At 39.7% G+C, this 21102-nt stretch overlaps 1 protein-coding gene across 5 annotated transcripts in view; it reads right to left on the bottom strand.

Moving 5' to 3' along the window:
• Positions 1-21102, bottom strand: part of MYO5A (myosin VA) — a 218803-nt gene that overhangs the window by 114715 nt on the left and 82986 nt on the right. For all 5 annotated transcript variants that reach the window (XM_073303845.1, XM_073303846.1, XM_073303848.1 and 2 more), the window contains 2 exons: positions 12266-12376; positions 10687-10858 (listed from right to left, as the gene is read on the bottom strand). In XM_073303845.1, the coding sequence (XP_073159946.1) occupies positions 10687-10858; positions 12266-12376 (283 nt within the window). The remainder of the gene's footprint in view (positions 1-10686; positions 10859-12265; positions 12377-21102) is intronic.

The following is a 21102-nucleotide window of genomic DNA, read 5'->3' as shown; positions in this document are numbered from 1 at the left end:
TTGAATTGGAAAAGGTACAGAAAAGGGCAACAAAATTATTAGGGGTATGGAACAGCTTTCATACGAGGAGAGATTGAAAAGACTGGGACTATTCAGTTTAGAAAAGAGATGACTAAGGGGTGCCATGAGAGAGGTCTATAAAATCATATGGTGTGGAGAATGTGAATAAGGAAGTGTTATTTACCCCTTCACAGAACAGAATTTATTGCAGGGGATGTTGTGAAGGCCAAAAGTGTAACTGGGTTCAAAAAAAGAATTAGATAAGTTCATGGAGGATAGGTCCATCAATAGCTATTAGCCAAGGTGGTCAGGGACGCAACCCCGTTCTCTGGGTGTCCCTAAACCTCTGACTGCCAAAAGCTGGGACTGGAAGACAGAAAACGGATCTCTCAGTAATTGCCCAGTTCTGTTCATTCCCTCTGAAGCATCTGGCACTGGCCACTGTCAAAGACAGGACACTGGGCTAGATGGAGCATTGGTCTGATGCAGGATGGCCATTCTTATGTTCTTAGGAGCAAACTCATGTCTCACTGATGATGGATGAGCTCCAATATGGATGAGCTCCAATATTCTTCTCCAGTATTGGAGAAGAAGGGTGTCAGCTGCTTGTTAGCTACTGAAGCACTTCCCATAAACTGCCCTCAGAAATATCTTGCTTGTCTAATAGGAGGCTGTTTGCCACCTCTTGCAAACTGCAGGAAAGCACAGTGATTACAACACTGTGAAGAGACATGGGGGAGTAATGGTACAAGCATGTTAGCCTCAATATCTCATTGACACTGGCATTGGTGGAACTGGCAAAGAGACTTACAAACAAACAATAGTACAGGTCTGTTTCAGTACAGAAAAAAAAATTCCAATTTCTAATCTGAATCAATAAATTATTAGTGCTAACAAACAAAAACGCCAAGGGCTGAAGCTATTTTAGCTGATCCTAGTCCAAGGTAACCTTTTGACTTTATATTTTCCTACACAGGAAAAAAAAAAAGTAGGGCTGTCAATGGATTAAAAAAAATTAATCATGATTAATCAGAGTGTTAAACAATAATAGACTACTATTTAAATATTTTTGGATGTTTTCTACATTTTCAAATATATTGATTTCAATTACAACACAGAATACAAAGTGTATAGTGCTCACTTTATATTTATTTTTGAGGGCACTTTCACCACAAAGAGATTATACTACAGTATTTGTATGAAGTGAATTGAAAAATATTATTTCTTTTGTTTATCATTTTTACAGTGCAAATATTTATGATAAAAATAATATACACTTTGATTTCAATTACAACACAGAATATATATGAAAATGTAGAAAAACATCCAAAATATTTAATAAATTTCAATTGGTATTCTATTGCTTAACAGTGCGATTAAAACTGCGATTAATCATGATTAATTTTTTTGCGTTAATTGCGTGAGTTCACTGTGATTAATCGACAGCCCTAATAAAAAGCTTTACCCTTCTGAGGATTTCTCAAAAGAACTGGATGAGGGTAATGTTTTTCACATCAGATTTAAGTAAAACATGTTGTTCCCTAAGAAAATTTATCATACAAAAAATGGCTACAATAAATGGTCTTTGTTGAGTCTCCTTCCTTCTCACTTCTTCCAGAGATGTATTCCTTTAGTATTCCTTGAGAATTTCTGTCCTTTCCTTCTTACTCTTGCCTCTTACTCTTACATTTACACACTCGGCTGCTATTAACAGTTTCCCAAAGAAAAACTCCATATATAAAATGGCTGCAATGGAGGACCCAACTACTTATAGTCATTGATCCATTTTTAAACTTCCTATACAAGTGACTCCACAGACTATTTATACCCCTTGCACTTATTAAGCAATAATCAAACATAAGCATCCTTACGCTGCCTCAAGTATAAAGACTCTCAGCCTAACAACTGATTCAAGCCGTAGAAACATTTTGGGACACAGTCACTCTCTTCACTAGCAATGCTTTGTCACTGGATTCCCACAGCTAAATGAGCAATTAGATTCTCTGCTCATTTCAGAGATTAATAAATCATGTGGCTGTTGTTCCCATCAATTTATACAACTGCTAAGAAATACATAATAATGCACTGAACTTCATATAAATTGTCTAAGTTTATAGTTATGATTTGAAATGACTAATAATTTTTTACTTTGAGAAACACAATTACATATCTAGCAACAAACAGGAATAGTTTTTTGCAACTTGAAATATACTAGATATCTTCCTTCCCTAGTTTCAGACATCTGTTAGACATCTTAGAGAGGAGTTTGCCTTCAACAGTGATAAACATAGAAAAAATTTCTTAAAACTACTCAGACTCGTGGAACAAATCAATGAGACACCACAGATTTTATGCAACTTCAAAACAATCCCATCCAGCTTTGGGCTATGCTGGCAAAAATAATCTCATTGAGCTAAAACAAAGCCAAATGTCCAGACTTTAATATACTAAATTACTTCATTTCAGAATAGATTCAGAAGACAAATAATATCCCTCATGGAAAAGCCCTAGAGAATTGAATAAAGAATTATATACACTTTCTACAGAATTTTTAAGCCAACCTATAAAATACCATAGCAGGACATAATTCACTAATAAATTTTACTGGTTTTAAGAATAATTTCTATGGAACTTTTTTGGTTCCATCCATACCCACAGCATCGGTGCTACTTCCTTAACTTGGATCAGTCTCTTGAGGGAACCCCTTCAGTGTGCCAGACTCCAAGGGGTGTCACTCTTCCTTTAAGGTAGGCCACAGGGCTTCACCGCCTCTTGAGACTGAACCTCTGGGACTTTAGTGCTCCCGCTTCACACCATGAGCTCTGTCCTGCAAGTCCAACTGAGACAGACTACTGGTAGAGACTTCAGGGATTAATGCACCTCAACAAGTATTTACAGTGACATTTCAGCAGCATTTTCAAAACAGTAGGATTTATTAGTCAAGGGGAACACAGCATAGAACATCCTTAGGTTAGCATAGAAACATTAAAGTTTAAGTACAGTCTACCCTGGTCATTCCAGAGCAATTCACCAGCCAAACTGTAGTGAACTTCATTTTCAGGCTCTCTGGCTTTCTCTCTGACTTCCTTAGTCAATTCTGTGGGGAGAGAGCCCAGACTTGTTCCAGAACCCACATTTTACTCCCTGACCACACACCTTCAAGTCCTTTGATCTTGAGTTGAGGGTTTCTAGTCAGCTTCCCTGCTGAGAGGTGGGGAAATCCATGAGTCATTGGTGCTTGTATTGTCTCTCTGGACCTCCATGTTGATCTGGGTGAGTTTTAACCAGTTCCTTGAAGATTCTTCATTCCATCCAGACAGGGAGGTGACACACACACCTACATCTCTTAGTCTGCCCCGAGAGCAAACTTAATCCTTCCCACCCCCTACCCCACACTGGGTAGCAATGCAAAATATAGGACAAACTGAGGCAGATGTAGGCTTCATAAAAATATTATAAAAAATTACTACTTTGTGTCACACCCATCTTAATTGCACTGGATTTTCCTTAAGAAATACATAAATCTACTAATGCAAGGGTCATGGTAACATTTCATTTTCTTTTATTATATTAAATTTGCACCCCTCAGTTGCTAATATGATTCTTCCTGTATACACGCAAACTAAAGAGCTCCAATTCTTTCATCTTGAGGGTGGTCATCAATCTACAAATGGCTAGATATTTATCTAAATCTAGGCGCATTGTACTGCATAATGGGCAGTATTTTATACATCAGTTACATAAGCAGCAAGGTTCACTGAACTTTAAACATGGCTATTAGAAGGTTCTTAGAATAACGGAGATGCACTTTTCCCTTTTAACATTCACAAATCTTTGTTCAGATTTGAACAGATTTGAAGAAATAATGAACAGAGCTGAACAAATTACCTCCAGATCTCAGGTCAATTACTGCACTAAAATTATCAAGCCTTCTTTAATTTAAAATGATTTAAGATTATATCAAAGTGAAAATTAATCCTGTTCAGTCTTCATTTGACCTACCTTTATATCATTCTAGGGTGTACAGTAGGTGACTAAAGAGTCAATTTTTCAAAGGCCAACATGCAAAATGTAAATTCAACAAATATGTTTCTGGAGCCTGGTTTACACTAAAAACGTATATACCAGGACAGCTAGCTCGGTCAGGGGTCTGAAAGAAACCCACATCTCCTAATGACATAGCTATGCTCACAAAAAACCCACTGTTGATACAGCTATGCTGACAGAAGAGGTGGTTCAGGAAGGCGGCGTTCCTATACCAGCAGAACACTCCTTCTCTCAGTGTACACTGCAGCTATACTAGCGGGCTATGCCAACATAGCTATACCGACACAGGTTCTGTAGTGTAGACAAAGCCCAAATTCTGATGTTTGAATATACAAATAAAGTACAGTAGAACCTCAGAGTTATGAACACCAGGGTTATGAACTGACCGGTCAACCACATACCTCATTTGGAACTGGAAGTACACAATCAGGCAACAAACACAAAAACAAAAGCAAATACTGTACAGTACAGTAGTGTGTTAAACAAACTACTTAAAAAAAAAGGAAAGTTAAAAAAAAGATTTGACAAGGTAAGGAAACTGTTTCTGCCCCATTTTCATTTAAATTAAGATGGTTAAAAGCAGCATTTTTCTTCTGCATAGTAAAGTTTCAAAGCTGTATTAAGTCAATGTTGTTTGAAAGAACAACCCTAACGTTTTGTTCAGAGTTACGAGCATTTCAGAGTTATGAACAACCTCCATTCCTGAGGTGTTTGTAACTCTGAGATTCTACTGTAACTGCATATGGTTTTCACATGCAAACTGAGTTCTGTAAGTGCACACCCATTTCACTTGGCTTCCCTATGACTGACTTGGTGCTGTTCTATAATAACTTATGAACATTAGATATTCTATTTTTCTGACTTAAGAAGACAGTAACATATGAATACAAGGGACAAATTCAAGCAAGGTCTGGTTGCATCCAAGCGGGAAAGAGGGCAATAGCTTCAGATAGCCACCTATTTAGTCACATTTCAGGGACAATACTAGACCCATTTGCTTTGATGTACCACCTCCAACCTCCTAGGTCTGTCAACACAGAACTGGGAACAAGAGACAAAGGGCTTCTGAGGGGTTAAAAGTGACATTCCCGAGAGAGAGAGAGAGAGTGGTTGTTGAGAATCATTGATGAGAAGTGGTTCTCACAGACCACAGAGGTCAAGGAAGGGAGTGAAGACAGACCTGCCTAAGGCATAGCAGGCCTCTAGGGGTACATCTACACTGTAATTAAAAATTTGTGGCTGACCCATGCCAGCTGACTCTGGCTCACACTAATGGGGTGTATAATTGTGGTGTAGACATTCGGGTGTGGTCAGCCCAAGCCCCAAACGTCTACACCACAGTTAACAGCCTCTTACCCCGAACCCAAGTCAGCTGACACAGTCCAGCAGCGGGTGTCTACTTGCAGTGTAGAGATACCTAGGGCCATCCTTACCCAGACGCAAACTACGCAGCTGCGTAGGGCACCAGGAAATTTGGGGCACCAAACTGCCCCAAATTTCCTGGTGTCCCTATGTGGCTGCATGCTGTTCTAGCGGAAAGCCTGATCCTCCGGCCAGTTAAGCCGGCCAGGAAAGCTGCCTCCGCTCCCACCCCACGCCCACTCCACCCCTTCCCCATAGCCCCTGTCCCGCCCTGCCTCTTCCCACCCTTGCTCTGCCCCAGCCCCGCCCCCACTCCACCCCTTCCCCACCTCTGCCCTAGTCCCACCCCCCCCACTCCACCCCTTCCACTGAGCTACATCCCAGGAGACTGCAGCAGGGGGCTGTGTAGGGCACCACAATGTCTAGGGGCAGCCCTGGATATACCCTAGGAAACATATCTATAGGCCTTCTGTTTTAATATCTTTGATTTTCTCTCTTGTTATGCTTTGTTCCTACTGCAATACAGAAACCATTGGCTCTCAACCTTTCCAGACAACCGTACCTCTTTCAGGTGTCTGATTTATCTTGCATACCCCCAAGTTTCACCTCACTACAAAACTACTTGCTTACAAAATCAGACATAAAAATATAAAAGTGTCACAGGACACTATTACTGAAAAAATTGCTTCCTTTCTCATTTATACCATATAATTATCAAATAAATCAATTGGAATATAAATATTGTACTTGCATTTCAGTGTATAATATACAGAGCAATATAAACAAGTCACTGTATGAAATTTTAGTTTTTACTGACTTTGCTAGTGCTTTTTATGTTGCCTATTGTAAAACTAGGCAAATATCTAGAAGAACTGATGTACCGCCTGGAAAACATCTGCCATACCCCCAGCGGTTCACATACCTCTGGTTGAGAACCACTGACATAAACAATGCTTTGTCTGGAGAAAGCTATCTGGTCATCTATATTAATCATTGCTCACAAGATCCCAAAGTGAAGACTTGCAGGTGACAACCCCCATCAGGTTGGCTGAGTAATCAGTTGAAACATAGGGGTGCTATGTCCCAGGGCCCAGGCTAAAAGTGGGACATTTGCAGGATCCCACCCCAGAAAAGTAAGGGCAAAAGGCCAAATATTTGAGGGGGTGCACTTAGAGACCGGAGAGGGGTCAAAGATGCAGCTAGCCCTGTAACCATGTTAGTTATTTGATATATCTGTGGGAAAAAAAGTAGTAAATATACTACTGTTTTTTTCCTAAGAATTTCACCAAGCAAACAATTGACACCCCCCCCCGCCCTTTTTTTTTTGCTATTACGCGAAGTCCTGGTCTACACTACAAACTTATGTTGGTACAATTAGGTTGCTCTGGGGTGTGGGCGCCTATTATACTGATGTAACTCTCTGTGTAAACAGTGCTATGTCGACAGGAGGACTTCTTCTGTCAACATAGGTAGTGCCTCTCAAGGAGCTGGAGTACCTACACCAATGGGAGAAGCTCTCCCGTTGGTGAAAGCAGCATCTTCATTACACTACAGCTCTGTAATTGTAGACAAGCCCTAAAACACTATGTGCGTGCTCACATTTCCCATAATGTAGAATATTCTGTGGTGATGGAGTAAAGGAGAAAGAGTGACTCAATAACAGCTTGGATCGCAGCTCTGGGTGTCCTATTATGTCAAAAATTATCATATCAAACCTCATTTGTTCGCACTTTGATCACTTGGAAACCTAAAGATTTCAAAAGACCCTGGATCAACACGCTTCTAATAAACCTAACATGCAAATTGCACAATCCTCATCAGCTGAGACTTTTTTAGAAGGCTGAAGAGCTTCTTCAAACTTCAGCAAACTTGCCTTTTCGTAAAACATTTTATGCCCTTTAATGGTTTGTCAGATTTAGTAATTTTCCACATGTCTTCCAGACATTAGGGAAAATTAGCAGAGGCCTGGTGTACAGTCAATTGAAGCAACACTAGGAAAAACATAAAAGCAGCATGTTTGCCAAATGTAAAAAAAAACCTGGCATAAAAATAAATTCCTTTTTAAAGCTTCTAAATGGATACCAAACAAAATAGAGGGTTGCAAACAACCCAAACACAAGACAGTCAGTAAGATTCAAGGGAATTTAAAGCCTGATCCTGAGAACACTTACTAGTGGGCATAGTCCCACTGAAATCAGTACCTGCTGATAAGTGTTTGAAAGATCAAGCCATTAGGTTTTATCTACATTAAACTTTTTTGTTTCAAAAAATTTCCATCGCCATCCTTGGGTGTAGTTCCATCAGTGGTAGCAAGTTACTGTAGACAGGGCACCACGGTCTCAATGCCTGTACTCTGCATCACTAAAATCCTGGCTGCAGGTCTACATTAATCCTACCATTCCTGATACCATGGCTGGAGCTACAGCAGTAATAGACACCGTGAGAAATTGACATTAGGAATTGAAATCAAATTCAAAGTATGGCTATTCTGCACCAACAGAGGGACAGAGCAAGGTCTTCAACTGGCACTGCACCAAGGAAGTTGCAAATGCCTTCAAAACATCAGCTACCACAGTAAGATTTGCTGATATCTGTGCTTGTGATCTCAGGGCCAGAATCGGCATTCCACTGTATCAACCAGCCCCACTGCCACCATGATGTCCCAATTGCCACATCCTCGGCTTTCAGGAACATATGTGTCCATGTCCTCCTCACAATCGTCCTCGTGCTGGCGTCTCTTAGCCAGGTATGCATATACTGCAGGATAATGCGCGAGGTGTTTACAATGCTCACAACAGCAGCGGTGAGCTGAGCGGGCTCCATGCTTGCCATGCTATGGCATCTGCACAGGTAACCCAGGAAAAAAGGCGTGATACGATTGTCTGCCATTGCTTTCACGGAGGGAGGGGAGACTGATGACATGTACCCAAAACCACCCGCGACAATGTTTTTGCCCCATCCGGCATTGGGATCCTAACCGAGAATTCTAATGGGCAGCAGAGACTGTGGGACCTGTGGGATAGCTACCCACAATGCACTGCTCCGTGAATCAATGCTAGCCACGGTACTGAGGACACATTCCGCCGACTTAATGTGCTTAGTGGGGACATACACAATCGACTATAAAATCACTTTCTAAAGATCGACTTCTATAAAATCGACCTAATTTTGTAGTGTAGCCATACCCACAGACTCCCTTGCCCTGTGACAAGATTCCCTCAATGACAGCCCAGCCTAATTTATACTAAAGCAGTGCAAAGTGCGACCCAGTGACAAAATCCAACTGCAAGCAGCAGACTCAAACGATGGTAATTCACGATGGCTACCTAGGCTCTGGGAATTCTGCGCAAAACAAATTGGGGCTGTCCTTAGAAAAATGGACTAGTCTAAATTAAAAAATGAAATAAGTTAAAATGGTCCATTAAAAAGTTAAAGGAAAACAGTATGGGTAAAAATCATGGCACAAATTCACAACTAGAATTAATTGACCTAACTACACTGGAGCCAGACCGATTTACATGACAGGAAAATCCGGCACATATTTTGGGAGAAATATCCCTGATTTGTATTACTAACAGCAACTATTAACGGGAATTTTCATAAGCTGGTTAACTTCCCACCAATTATGCAATTCGCTTTTTATATTTTACTCACCTTGAGCAGTCTAAACAGGCTAGCTAGTTTAACTTTCCGTTTCTCATGCACTAGCATGATGTTTAAAAAACAAAATACAAGGAAATATCTAAAAATGAACATGAAATTGTTTTAATTGAAATGTTATATTAAGACTTAGCAACATATTTTCAATAAATACCAGGATTTGGAATTAAAAAACCCACTGCGTGAAATCTAAATTTTTGGCCTAAGCTACTTCACAATGTTCCTTTAAAATTTATCACTCAACCGCAATTATGATGAAGTCATCATTATAGTAAATGCTTCCAGTTTTGGTTGATTGAACAAATTATGGCTAAGACTACGATTTAGTCATGAAGGTCATGGCAGGCAAGGATTCTGTGACTTTGCCGGACCTCCATGACTTCTAGGGCTTCAGGAGGAGGTGGGACTGCGCACCCCTGCCCTGCAACTGGGGCTCGCTGAGATCAGGACCCTGCCGCCACAGTCCCACGCTTCCTCCAGGGGCTGCAGCCAGGGCCGCATGCCCCAGCCCTAAGGCTTTTGCTGGAGGTTGCAGCTGGGGCCGCGCACCCCTCTTGCAGCTTCCCAGGGCCGTGTGCCCACTCCCTCCCTGCAGCCGAGGCTTGGTGGAGGCTGCAGTCAGGTCACACACACCTTTCCCACAGCTGGGCCAGCTCTGAGCAAGGGCTATGTCCCCCCCTGCGGCTGTGACCCCTGCTGTGGCCACTGGAGTCAGGGCTGTACCCCCTGCCATTGCGGGGGGCTTGGCATGTCAGTACCCTCAGTCCCCACCCCATGGGACTCCATTCCTCCTCGCTACCTAGCCCTGTCTCCGGTTATTTTTAGTAAAGTCACAGCTGTGTGAATTTTTGTTTACTGCCCGTGACCTGTTCATGGCTTTTACTAAAAATACACGTGAAAAAATCTTAGCCTTAATTATGGCCAATTATACTTCCAGATATTGTATGATCACAAATCTACGCTGCTATGAGTTAAATGTTCTTTACCACTAACAAACAGCACAGTTATGAACACACAAACACTGGCACATACGCTCTCTGTAGTTGCTATAATCTCATTCCTGCAGTTCAACTGAATGAAAATGGTACAAAGGAAGGGTAATTGGAATCCTCAATGCAAGCACAATACCAAGTTAGCCATACTGTGAAAGAGTAAGTCCAGCAAACAAAAGGCTTTATAAACTTAGTCTGACACATTTCCAAAGATACATTTACATTTTTCAAAGCTCTCCTCCAGCCAATATACATACTTAGGTAAGCATGTGTAAGGGACACAATGTTCATTCAAGAATCCCCATGACTCAAGGTGAGCATTCTGAACAGCCATTTTAAACAGAGCCCTTTGGGAAGCTAGAAGCACATAAAAATGAAGCAGATTTACTCTGAATCTTCATAGTTGCAGGGCCTACCTGAGGTAGGTAGTAATGTGTTGTATCTACACAGGCCTTTCTTACTAAAGGATCCCCAAAGTGCCTCATAATTAATGAAAACAGGACTTTATTTAAAATCAGAGACCTATCAATAATCAACCTTCTTTTTTCCTACCCATGGCAATTTCAATATTTTTATTTTTATTGGTCCCTTGCAATAGTATAAAGGAAACGGGTTATGTGCTTACCGCAATAGGTATAAATGAGTTTTGAATCTATAAAGCGAACTTTGAGGTTGTGTAGAACAGCAGGTTCATGGAGATAACTGAGTGCTGTGAGATCATTTTCACCAACAAGTATGTCAGGGTTTCGTAAGGGAGGCAGTTCCTTGGTCTTTGGATCAAGGCAATATTCTAAATCCTGAAAATTAAATACACACATATTACATGAAAAGAAGTATTTTAATATTTTCCATCTTTGGCTTATCCATCCACTTTGTCTCACCAACCATTTTTCCTTTAGTAATCATTCCCTGAATGAGTTTAACTTGTCTTGTGCATTCCTACGTGTTGCCTTCTGCTTGTAATGCTTCCTCCAGTAACTTAACTGAAAATATCCAACTAGGATTTCTTACACATAGCAGGACCTTAAAGGTTAACTTTTTAAAATAAAATCTTTTACCTTGTTGCTAACACCAATTTAGATTTAACTAAAACTACACTAATTTTAAAAATCCAATTTAATTTTTAATAATTTATGCTGTTTATTTTTTTCCTTTCACGCAGAATGGACTGAGAAAATAGTTTACTTTGCTTCAGTCAGTTTGACTATCTTATTGTCATACAGTAATACAATGTGAGAATGCTGGGACAGCAACACTAACAAGAATATTTAAATCCAATTTTTTTAAAAATATATACAAATACAGAGTTCTCGCTATATACAAAGAGACATACAAGCTATAACTCTAACAGTACACTAACCTTCCTGACAATGATACCTTTTTGTAATGCAATTTGATTTTATTGACATATGCAACCCCATTCTGCAAGTGTGACATGCAAGTGAGCAGCAGCTTCAGAAAGAGCAAGTGGAAATTTCTGAGTCCTTCCAAATTGGGAAGGTAGTTTTCAGTTTTCATCTATATTGTTATATGAAAGTCTTGAAGGATCATATGACATTTAGAAAAAATACTGAAAAACATCCTATTTAGATACAATTCTATTTCTATATTCTTTTAATGTTATTTAACTACTGTAGGCATCTTTATGCAAGCCAGATCTATATTGTTTGTGTAGGGAAGACAAATTAAAACAAACAATTTCTGTAGACGTTCAATTTCTAAAAGCAGATCTTACTATGGTGTATTGGCCACTGTATCTTAGATGAAACATCCCTCTTCAATACATTTAAATTTCTTTAACAAAAATAATCTGATGTTTAATAGAAAGATAAGAGCTCCTAGAAATCATAATTTCTATATGTAGAATGTTTCCTCTCTTCTTGTGATAGCATCTCTACAGCAGCTAACTGGGATGTCAAATAAGATGATGACTTCAGTTACAGAATTAGCAGAAGATTAAGATACAATAAAATATGAGGGAAGAATAGGACAGGTGGAGTGTAAAAAAATCAAGTGAGAATAAATGTTGTGCATTTCACTTATATAATTCCTGTCATGTACAAGGGCTCAAAGACTACGAGCCCAAATGACTGCACATATGTTAATATGGCCTCATTTTGAAAATTTGACCTTTCATACTAGTATACAATGGCCTGCAGCCAATATCAAGGGCTGTAGGCCTAACGACAAACATGTAACCTTACCTTTCCCTCTTCGAGTCGAAGCTGGATGACTTTATCTCCTTCTTTGTAATCTTTGAGAAGTTCTGCTGACTTCCAGACTTCCTCTGGATCAGGGATCCAAACCCTGGCATACTGCAATACAAAATCAACAAGCAAAAGATCAGTGATTTCTCATGATTTATAATGAAATTAACACACACAGCACCAAAAGCCTTATTCCTATATATTTGGACAACATCTGAACCTTCAAATAATGGCTATCACCATAAACTAAAATGTTTATCATTAATATAATGGCTGTTCTAATCTACTGAGAAAGACATACATACAAACTGAATTTTATTTCCTATTCACAAAGGACATCAAAGCCTTCATTTCCAATAAAAAATAACTTCAGCAAGATATAAGCTCAATTCTGAAAATCCAGACAAGATAAATATGTTTTTAAAAACCAAGAATTTATTTTCTAATAGATTTAATTCAAACAATTTGTGAGTTGGACAATTTCAGCAAGTACTGTATGCAACTAGGAATAAGACTAGAATATAGCAAAAGTGTACTATTTGTAAAATACTCATCTGTATCTGTCTGGTAAATTCTAGCTGAGTAACATAAGCTACAGCTTTAAAAGCCACTACCCATTTTCCTTTGTTGCTACTGCATTTGTTAGCTAATTTAAAACAGATGATCTCAAAAGTATTAAAAGAATGCTCTCCTCTAAACAAGAATGAATGGACTTTAATCTATGTTAATACTCTGTCTTTCAGACTTTAAAAATACTGCATGTCCCAAACGTAACAGTTTTCCTCCTGCTCCCGTAGAAGAGATCAAAATCAGATGTGAGCCACACAATGACTACTCCTTTCAGGTGTGCATCAGTGAGGGGACAATTCCAACCATAGCATTTAATTAGTATCACTAAAAGTGTAAAGAAGAAGCTGCAACTTTTTCAAATAATTGAGTCACAGACTGATAACCTTCTGGTTCATCCACTTCTAACTGACAATTAATTGTACCAGTGATTCTCAGGGTTTATACTTAGCTTTGGATCATACAAGCTTCCCCACCAGGTCAGACCATTCCCGTTTCTTAGCTCCAATATTGCACAACATGAAATGGCTCAGAGGATGACAAAAAAGCCAATAATACACCTTGTTCAGTAGTGTACTTGATAGAAAGAGCCTTCCTAGCAGGAGGTTTGGTTACCCATATTATCTTTTTCAAAGGCTTTAATGCCAGAAGGCACCATTATGATCATCTAAGTCTGGCCTCCTGCAGGACACAAGACAAATAATTTCCCTCAGTAATTCTTGCAACAAGCCCATACCTTGTGGTTGAGCTAGAGCCTATTTTTAGAAAGACATCCAATCTTGATTTTAAAACTTCAAGGGATGGAGAATCAACCACATCCCTTGGTGAATTGTTCCAATGAGACAATAGTGGTCAGCATGATAGACAGTGGTCTGATTCTTTGTGCCTAGGTGTATGACCTTGCATTTAGCTTTTAGTAAAAAGCATGTTGTTTAAAGGAGCCTAGCTTATAAGCAATCCTGATTACTCTATAGCACTGAACTTGTCCCTATAATTAAGGCTGCAAATTTGTCACGGCAGTCACGCATTCTGTGACTTTTCGTGACCTCCATGACTTCTGCAGTGGCCGGTGTGCCTGGCACAGGGGCAGCTCAGGCAGCCCCTGCATCAGTCATACCGGCCGCTGCTGGGGAAGTCTCAGGCCAGCCCCCCACCCCCCGCAGCAGAGTTTGGGGCGTGGGGGGCAGGGAGTTGGGGCACGGGACAGGGTGAGGCAGGCTCTGGGTGGCTCTTACCTGGAGGGCTCCCCAGAAGCGACAACATCCCCCTCGCTCAGCTCCTAGGCGGAGGCATGGCCAGCTCTGCGTGCTGCCTCCGCCTGCAGGCACCGCCCCCGCAGCTCCTATTAGCCACGGTTCCTGGCCAATGGGAGCTGCGAAGCCAGCGCTCTGAGCAGAGGCAGCACACAGGGCTGTCTGGTAATGCGTCCACCTAGGAGCCCCCCAGAGCCCACCTCACCCCATCCCCCCACCCCCTCCCACACGCAAACTCTGCTGCTGCTGGTGGGGGGAGGAGCAGAGCCAGGTAAGGAGCTTGTCAGCTCCGCCGACCCCCTCCCCCCAGCATCAGTGGGGGTCCTGGGTCGTGCACCGCCACCCACGCCCCACCAACACCAGCGGGGGTCCCAGGCTGTTCTCCCCCAGCACACACGATGCCCCTGGGCAGACCCTGCCCAAGTTTTAGTAAGGGGTGTATAGTAAAAGTCATGGACAGGTCATGGGCTGTGAATTTTTGTTTACTGCCCGTGACCTGTCCATGACTTTTACTAAAAATACCCATGACTAAAATGTAGCCTTATCTATAATCAATTAATACTCCACCAATGTTTGTATCATCTGCAAATTTTCATCAGCAATGACTACATTTTTTCCCAAACATTGATAAATATATCAGAACTGGTCCAACAACTGTCCCTGATGGTGCCTACTAGAAACTCCCTCCCCCCCCCCGAATGATAACTCCCCCTTCTTTATAAATTACTTTGAGATCAACTATTAGCCAGTAGTTAGTCCATTTAATGATTTTGTATTCTGCTCTTTTTTTAATGAGAATGTCATGCAGGACTCAGTCAAATGCCTTACAGAAGGCAAATTATATGGTGTCAACACAATTATCATTATCTAGAACTGGCCAGAACCCAGAATTCTCACTGTGCTGGAAATTCTAAAATTAAAAAAATAAATAAATAAAATAAAAAAAATTATGACAGACCAAAATTCAGAATTTCAAAATGTCCTGCAGAACAAAATTCCAATATTTCGGAAAAATTGAAACCCTTCATTTAATTTCCTTTTGATAAGGCTGAAATAGTTTTGTTCTTAACTATTGGGCAAACTGATTTTTATTACTCAACTTTTATAATATTAAAATGTATAATAAAATAATGTCAAAGTCAAAATGATTTTACTTTTATATAATGTATTATGTGTTAGCTGGGCAGCCTGTCTGGCCAGGTAGCTAGGGAGTCTGCCCACCTGCCAAACAGCCTGCCTGGTTGCCTGTGGACATTTTGATCCTGTTAAATCCACATTTTCTGATGGAAAACTGTTCTGTTTGAAAATTTTAAACCAGTTCTATTTTTAATCAAACAAACATGTAATATCATCAAAAAAAGAAAAGGAGTACTTGTGGCACCTTAGAGACTAACCAATTTATTAGAGCATAAGCTTTCGTGAGTGAGCTGTAGCTCACGAAAGCTTATGCTCTAATAAATTGGTTAGTCTCTAAGGTGCCACAAGTACTCCTTTTCTTTTTGCGAATACAGACTAACACGGCTGTTACTCTGAAACCTATCATCAAAAAAGAATCCCAAATTTGAGGAGACCTATTTTCCATAAAATCACATTGCTTTTCATGTTGTCCAGCTGTATTTTCTATTGTTCAAATATTTAGTTAGGCCAAAGTCTTATGAAATGTATGCAGTCACATCAACTATTTGGAAAATACATTATTCTGAACTGGAGAAGAAAAATCTGAAGAAAGCATCCCCTCACATTTAAATTGCTTACTAGTTGAACCATTCCTGAAATAGCTGTGTCTGACTAATCAGAAAAGTGTAGAATATACGAAGACAAAAGATTTCTCTGATAACTGGATTGTGACAACCAATTGGGTCACTTTTCTGTACTAGTTTCAAATGGTTAAGCTGTATATCGACTGAGTATTATAAAGGTGTTCACAGCCACAATAACTACTGCACTTTTTAGTGTATATAAGTAGACAGTGACTTTCAGTGGAGATTAAGTGCCTGTCATTTATACCTTTGAAAATCTCCCCCTAGATCAGGTGCAACAACAATTTGCTCTACCAGATGCTATATTGGCAACTTGCCAGAAGCGTAAGGGCTGCACCGCACACTTGGCATAAAATAGAGCAGATTTCACCCACTACTTCTTAATAATTGAGAGGCATGATCTTGGAATCAATCCATAGTGCTGCATGCTAAGAAAAGTAGTTTCCACAGGCCACACCTGTGTATTAAAGATGATGCCTGGTTCAGGGGCAAGAGGTCCCATGGGCACCCCCTCTGCACAAGGCTGAAGAAGTGCCACTTTAAAAGTTTGTCAAGTCAGGAGATATTGAGCCCTTTAGATGAGCCTTCCAGTGCAATCTTCCTATTCTATCCCATGTGTGGAATACTGCAGGTCATACAGGACACTTTCTGTGACCTGGTGGGAGGCAAACAGCACTTGAATAAATATTTAATCTGGGAAAGGGAGTGGTTTACTAAAGAGTTACTTGCCCACATTCCAAAATCAAATGATGGAACTCTTAGTCAATGTAAGATTGATCTCCAAACAGACATGTGTCAATTCTTTTCATTCAGATTAAATAAAAATATGAAGCCTATTAACTTTTCTTCAGTATTTATCTACTGTAGGAATACATTTGCTGCATTAAAAAAAACCCAACACATTCCAATTAGACAACGGAGAAAAAAGTAGGGTTAATTTCTAAGAAAAAGCTTGATCAGCAATAGGTTTAAAACAGAAAGTCCTTTCGGTACACTGCATCATAGAAATCTTCTTTGATCTATAGCCCAATGCGGTTTAACTGGGTTAAAAGCTGGAGGGATTTAACTGACATTTCCACACTGTTAGAGTCTATCTTTGGAGATCTGTTGGAAATAGCATGTGTTTATGGAGGGGAAATTATCCATTTATTTTAAACACTGTTTTGATATGGTTAGGCTGTGTGCAGGCCTACAACATTGGCTCTAGTGGTGGGTATGTGGGGAAGCTTTATAAAAGTATTAATAAAAATGTTTTCAATTCATTTTTACAAGTTTGAGGATGGATGTTTTGATGTTTGGATTTAAACATTTAATCATTTAAACATTCATACATACAAAAGAGACAGACTATATAGGAGAGAATAGCAGAGCTTCACTGAGGAAAGCATTGATATTACTTATCAAGAAAAGTGCTATAGGGTTGCTTCACTCTAGGCTACATGAAGAAGAGTTTTCTGATGCAGACAAGGTGTTGTATTAATTGTGTTACAGTCTTAATTCCATGTTAATAAAATGGCACGGAGTTCTCTGTAACAGGCTTCTGATGTTGAGAGTCAGCCTCCAAATACACAATTCTGAGCCAATATGAAATTGGCACCTTTAATCTATTCAAAAGAAACTGTACCATTTTCTACTGTCTGACTACATGGGGAAAGAGAAAGCAGAACATAAATCACCATGGAAACTGGGTTGCCCATGCCAGCTGAGTCTTCCACATGAGATAATCTCAAGGATATTAAAGTCTGGCTAAGAGAATAATGCTGTAGCTTTCTAGTCTATGGTTTGATCATCATTGTTTATACTGAAAAGCTCACCACAGAAAATACCTTGGTAAAAGAAGCAGAAGTGGGGGTGGGGTGGAACAAGAGAAAGAGAGATGTCCCTAATTATAAATATCAAATAATTTCATAATATTTCGGCTTTGTCAAATTAGCAGAACTGTTTTGCTAACTGATTTCCAGTTATGCATTCTTTATCATAAACAGCATCATTTTATATTAAACCCTCATGGTCATCCTGGATTTTGATAGGGTCCAATCCTAGAGCAGACCACTCAAAACTAACTAACTTAAATAGGTGCTGTGTGCTACAGAATCAGGACACCCTAGTGTTCTCTCTGCAAGTCAGTGTCTTAGTTTTGTGTCCTTTATTATCATTTCTCTTAATTATCCTTTTAAATTTTCTAAGGTATAAAATGGACCAATGAGTAACTGAGCTACAGTAGCTTTGAGAAATATATTGACAGCTACACCATGTGATTTGCCTTCCAATATTAATAAATTATGCCAGACAGTGTGCATGCCCTGATTTTCCAGTGGAAACATCAGGCCCTGTAGAAAGTTTACTGAATAATACCTAGCACTTTTTATAACTTCAAAGCCCTTCACAGACACTGTAAGGATTTTTCAGAGTTTGATAAACATACAGTATTTTTGTAAGTGAAACGATGGAATTATCTTTTTATAATTAATAGTATGTTTGATGTAAACAGCATTACTTATTCCATAGAGGCTGCCATCATCCTTGTGAAAAGAGACTCTCTTTCTTATTGATTTCAACTGAAAATGTGTTCCCCCAAGTTTTAGCCTAATACTATTTCACAAGGTCAGAACTCTAATTCAACAGAAAATAAGTTTAATGCAGACAATCAGCAATAGGTGTATATGTGTGTCACTATCCAGCTCAAAGAGCTAGGGAAACGTAAGACTTTGACAGCACTGTATACAGTTAGTGGTAAAATCTTCATCAATATAAGATTGGAAGATAATAAAGCTTTAGAGTCATTGACTTTTATATTATCTTAATCTTAGGGTACCAGCAATATCCAGGCTAGAGTAATAGAAACCACTGAATTGGTCAGATCTGTGCCAAGGCAACAACTTGTTTAAAGACAAGGGTGGAAAGACAGGAAGATTTCCAAGATGTCCTAGTAGTGAAAAGTGGCCAACAGATAGGTCATAACCCTGACAGTGATGATACGCAACCAAGAAAGCCATCTCAAGTTCTTCATTATCAAAGTAAGTCTTGGAGACTAAAGCTGGTCAGGGAAAAAGGGAATGATGAAGGCAGCTGGTCTATATACACTGTCTCAACAGTTCAGGGTGGATCTGCTCCATTAGAATGAAGTCCTCAGTAAGGTAACAAAACTTGAAAGCTTAAATATGCATAACACATAGTACCCTGTATACTTTTAATTATTACTAATTCCTTGTTATTGGTGGCACCAACAATGTGCTAGATGCTGTACAGACACAAACAGAATACATGGACCCTGTCCCACAGTGCTTCACACCATTCTTCAACTAAAGAGGCTGTTAGGAAAGAAGCAAACTTTACTTATGTCCAATCACTTATATCTGTCAGTGGGGATCAAGCTGGATACAATTTTCTCCAAATGAGTCTAAAGAAAGAGCAGAAAACACCAGAAAGGGAAGTACCTAAAGTATCTTCTGGAGAGTCACTAGAGAACATTTCCAGTAACAGTTGAGGATCTTGTATTACGGGACTAGTTTTGTTGTACCATCTGGGATCTTTTCTTCTTAAAAATGCAAATCTTGTTTGGTGAGACTAAGACAGAACAACAATTTGTGAAATCACTAACTCACTTATCTAGAAATGGCAACCCCAAATGGCCACCTCCTCAAACATGAGAATCACTCTGCTGCTTCTTTCCCCCTCTGTTCTGTATCTGGCTAGTATGCCTAGTTGTCTAGACAATAAGTCTCAAGTAATTTTTCTTCAAACCTTGGGACAAGTTGATCTGAAGAGCCAAGTCCTTCTACATCCTTCCATTACTTGCCCACAAATGCTTAAAATTAAAAATCAAACCCAACTTGCAAGGCTTCACTGGCCTCCAACGAATTATAGTGGGCATGAAATCTCAGCCTAGAGACAGAATTAAAATTAAACAGATAATTGAACTAAGGGGCAATTGGACTTCAGTGAAGTTATGCCTGCTTATGCTATCAGTGCACTTGGTCCTCAGTCTCTCTGAAACATTAACATTAATAAAAGTTCAATACGAATTTCTAAATCACTACGGAAAAGTATTGAAATGGAAAACTGCAAGAGGATGGCCACACAGGTTTAACTATACCCTTCACTAACTCCTTAGTATTTGCTTTACTTCCCAGAGGGATACCTAGTTAATATTTTTTTAGTCCTTTTAAAGTACGTTGTAGGTTTGAAACTGCTGCCATTTTGCTCATTCTAATGGACCACTGGCAAACACACACACACGTACACCCAGAAAGATGCAATTACAGAAATTACCTAGACAACAAGTTCCAATGATGCAGTAGTTGCATGGTTTAAATGGAGTTTTTATCCAAAACACACTCAGCCAATGATACAAACAACAAAAACCATTCAAATCAGATATCATTAGGTAGAGCCCTGGTAACCCAAACTGTGTTTTACTAGCCAATGTTTTTGAATGGTCGGAAATGTATCTTTGGATGCTATGCCCACAGTTCATCAGTACATACCTGATGGGGAATTCCTCAGCAGCAGTTTTATTATGAATTACTGAAAGCCAAAATAGAATAAAAATCTACAGACATATCAGTAAAATGAGTACAGTGCAACTCCCAGCAAACCTCTAATCCTGAGAGGTGCTCTCTGAAATTTTTTATCCTCTGCCAGATTCCTGGTGAAAAGAGTTGGGTGTAACTGATCAAGTTTGAACAGCTCGTCCTGTGCTGGGATCTTAAAGTGTGATTGCACTTTAGATGGCTGTTAGAAAGCAGTTTACCTTTAATTTCTGAGAATTCACAAATTGAAATGAAGGCCTAGTCTGCACTACATGCTTAGGTCGACGTAAGCTGCCTTGCATCAACCGAGCAGTGAAAGTCCTCACTTAAATTTGGCTCCTGCCACCAACTTAAGTGCCTCTCTATGCCAAATCAGTAACACCACATCCCTGAGCAGAATAGACACTGTGTTGCTTACATTGACTGTTACTGGCTTTCAGGAGCCATCCAGCTATGCCCCATGTTGACAATACAATCAATACAAGTGTTGCTGGTGAGAATGCACACCGCTGACACAAGTGTGCGCACATACAAGCGATTGAATAACTTCAGTGGCTGTATGCTGACGTAAATTAGGTCGACATAGGTCATGTCTACACTACAAAATTAAGTCTGAATTGGGGTGGGGGGGGCGGAATGGACAACTGCCACAAAGCAGAATAAGAAACCATTCACAGAATGAATATAACAATTCTTATGAACGAGTTAGCTTGCATTTAGAT

Source organism: Lepidochelys kempii, chromosome 10 (assembly GCF_965140265.1).
Source record: "Lepidochelys kempii isolate rLepKem1 chromosome 10, rLepKem1.hap2, whole genome shotgun sequence".
Lineage (NCBI taxonomy): Eukaryota > Metazoa > Chordata > Testudines > Cheloniidae > Lepidochelys > Lepidochelys kempii.
This window is presented reverse-complemented; position numbering and strand designations above follow the sequence as displayed.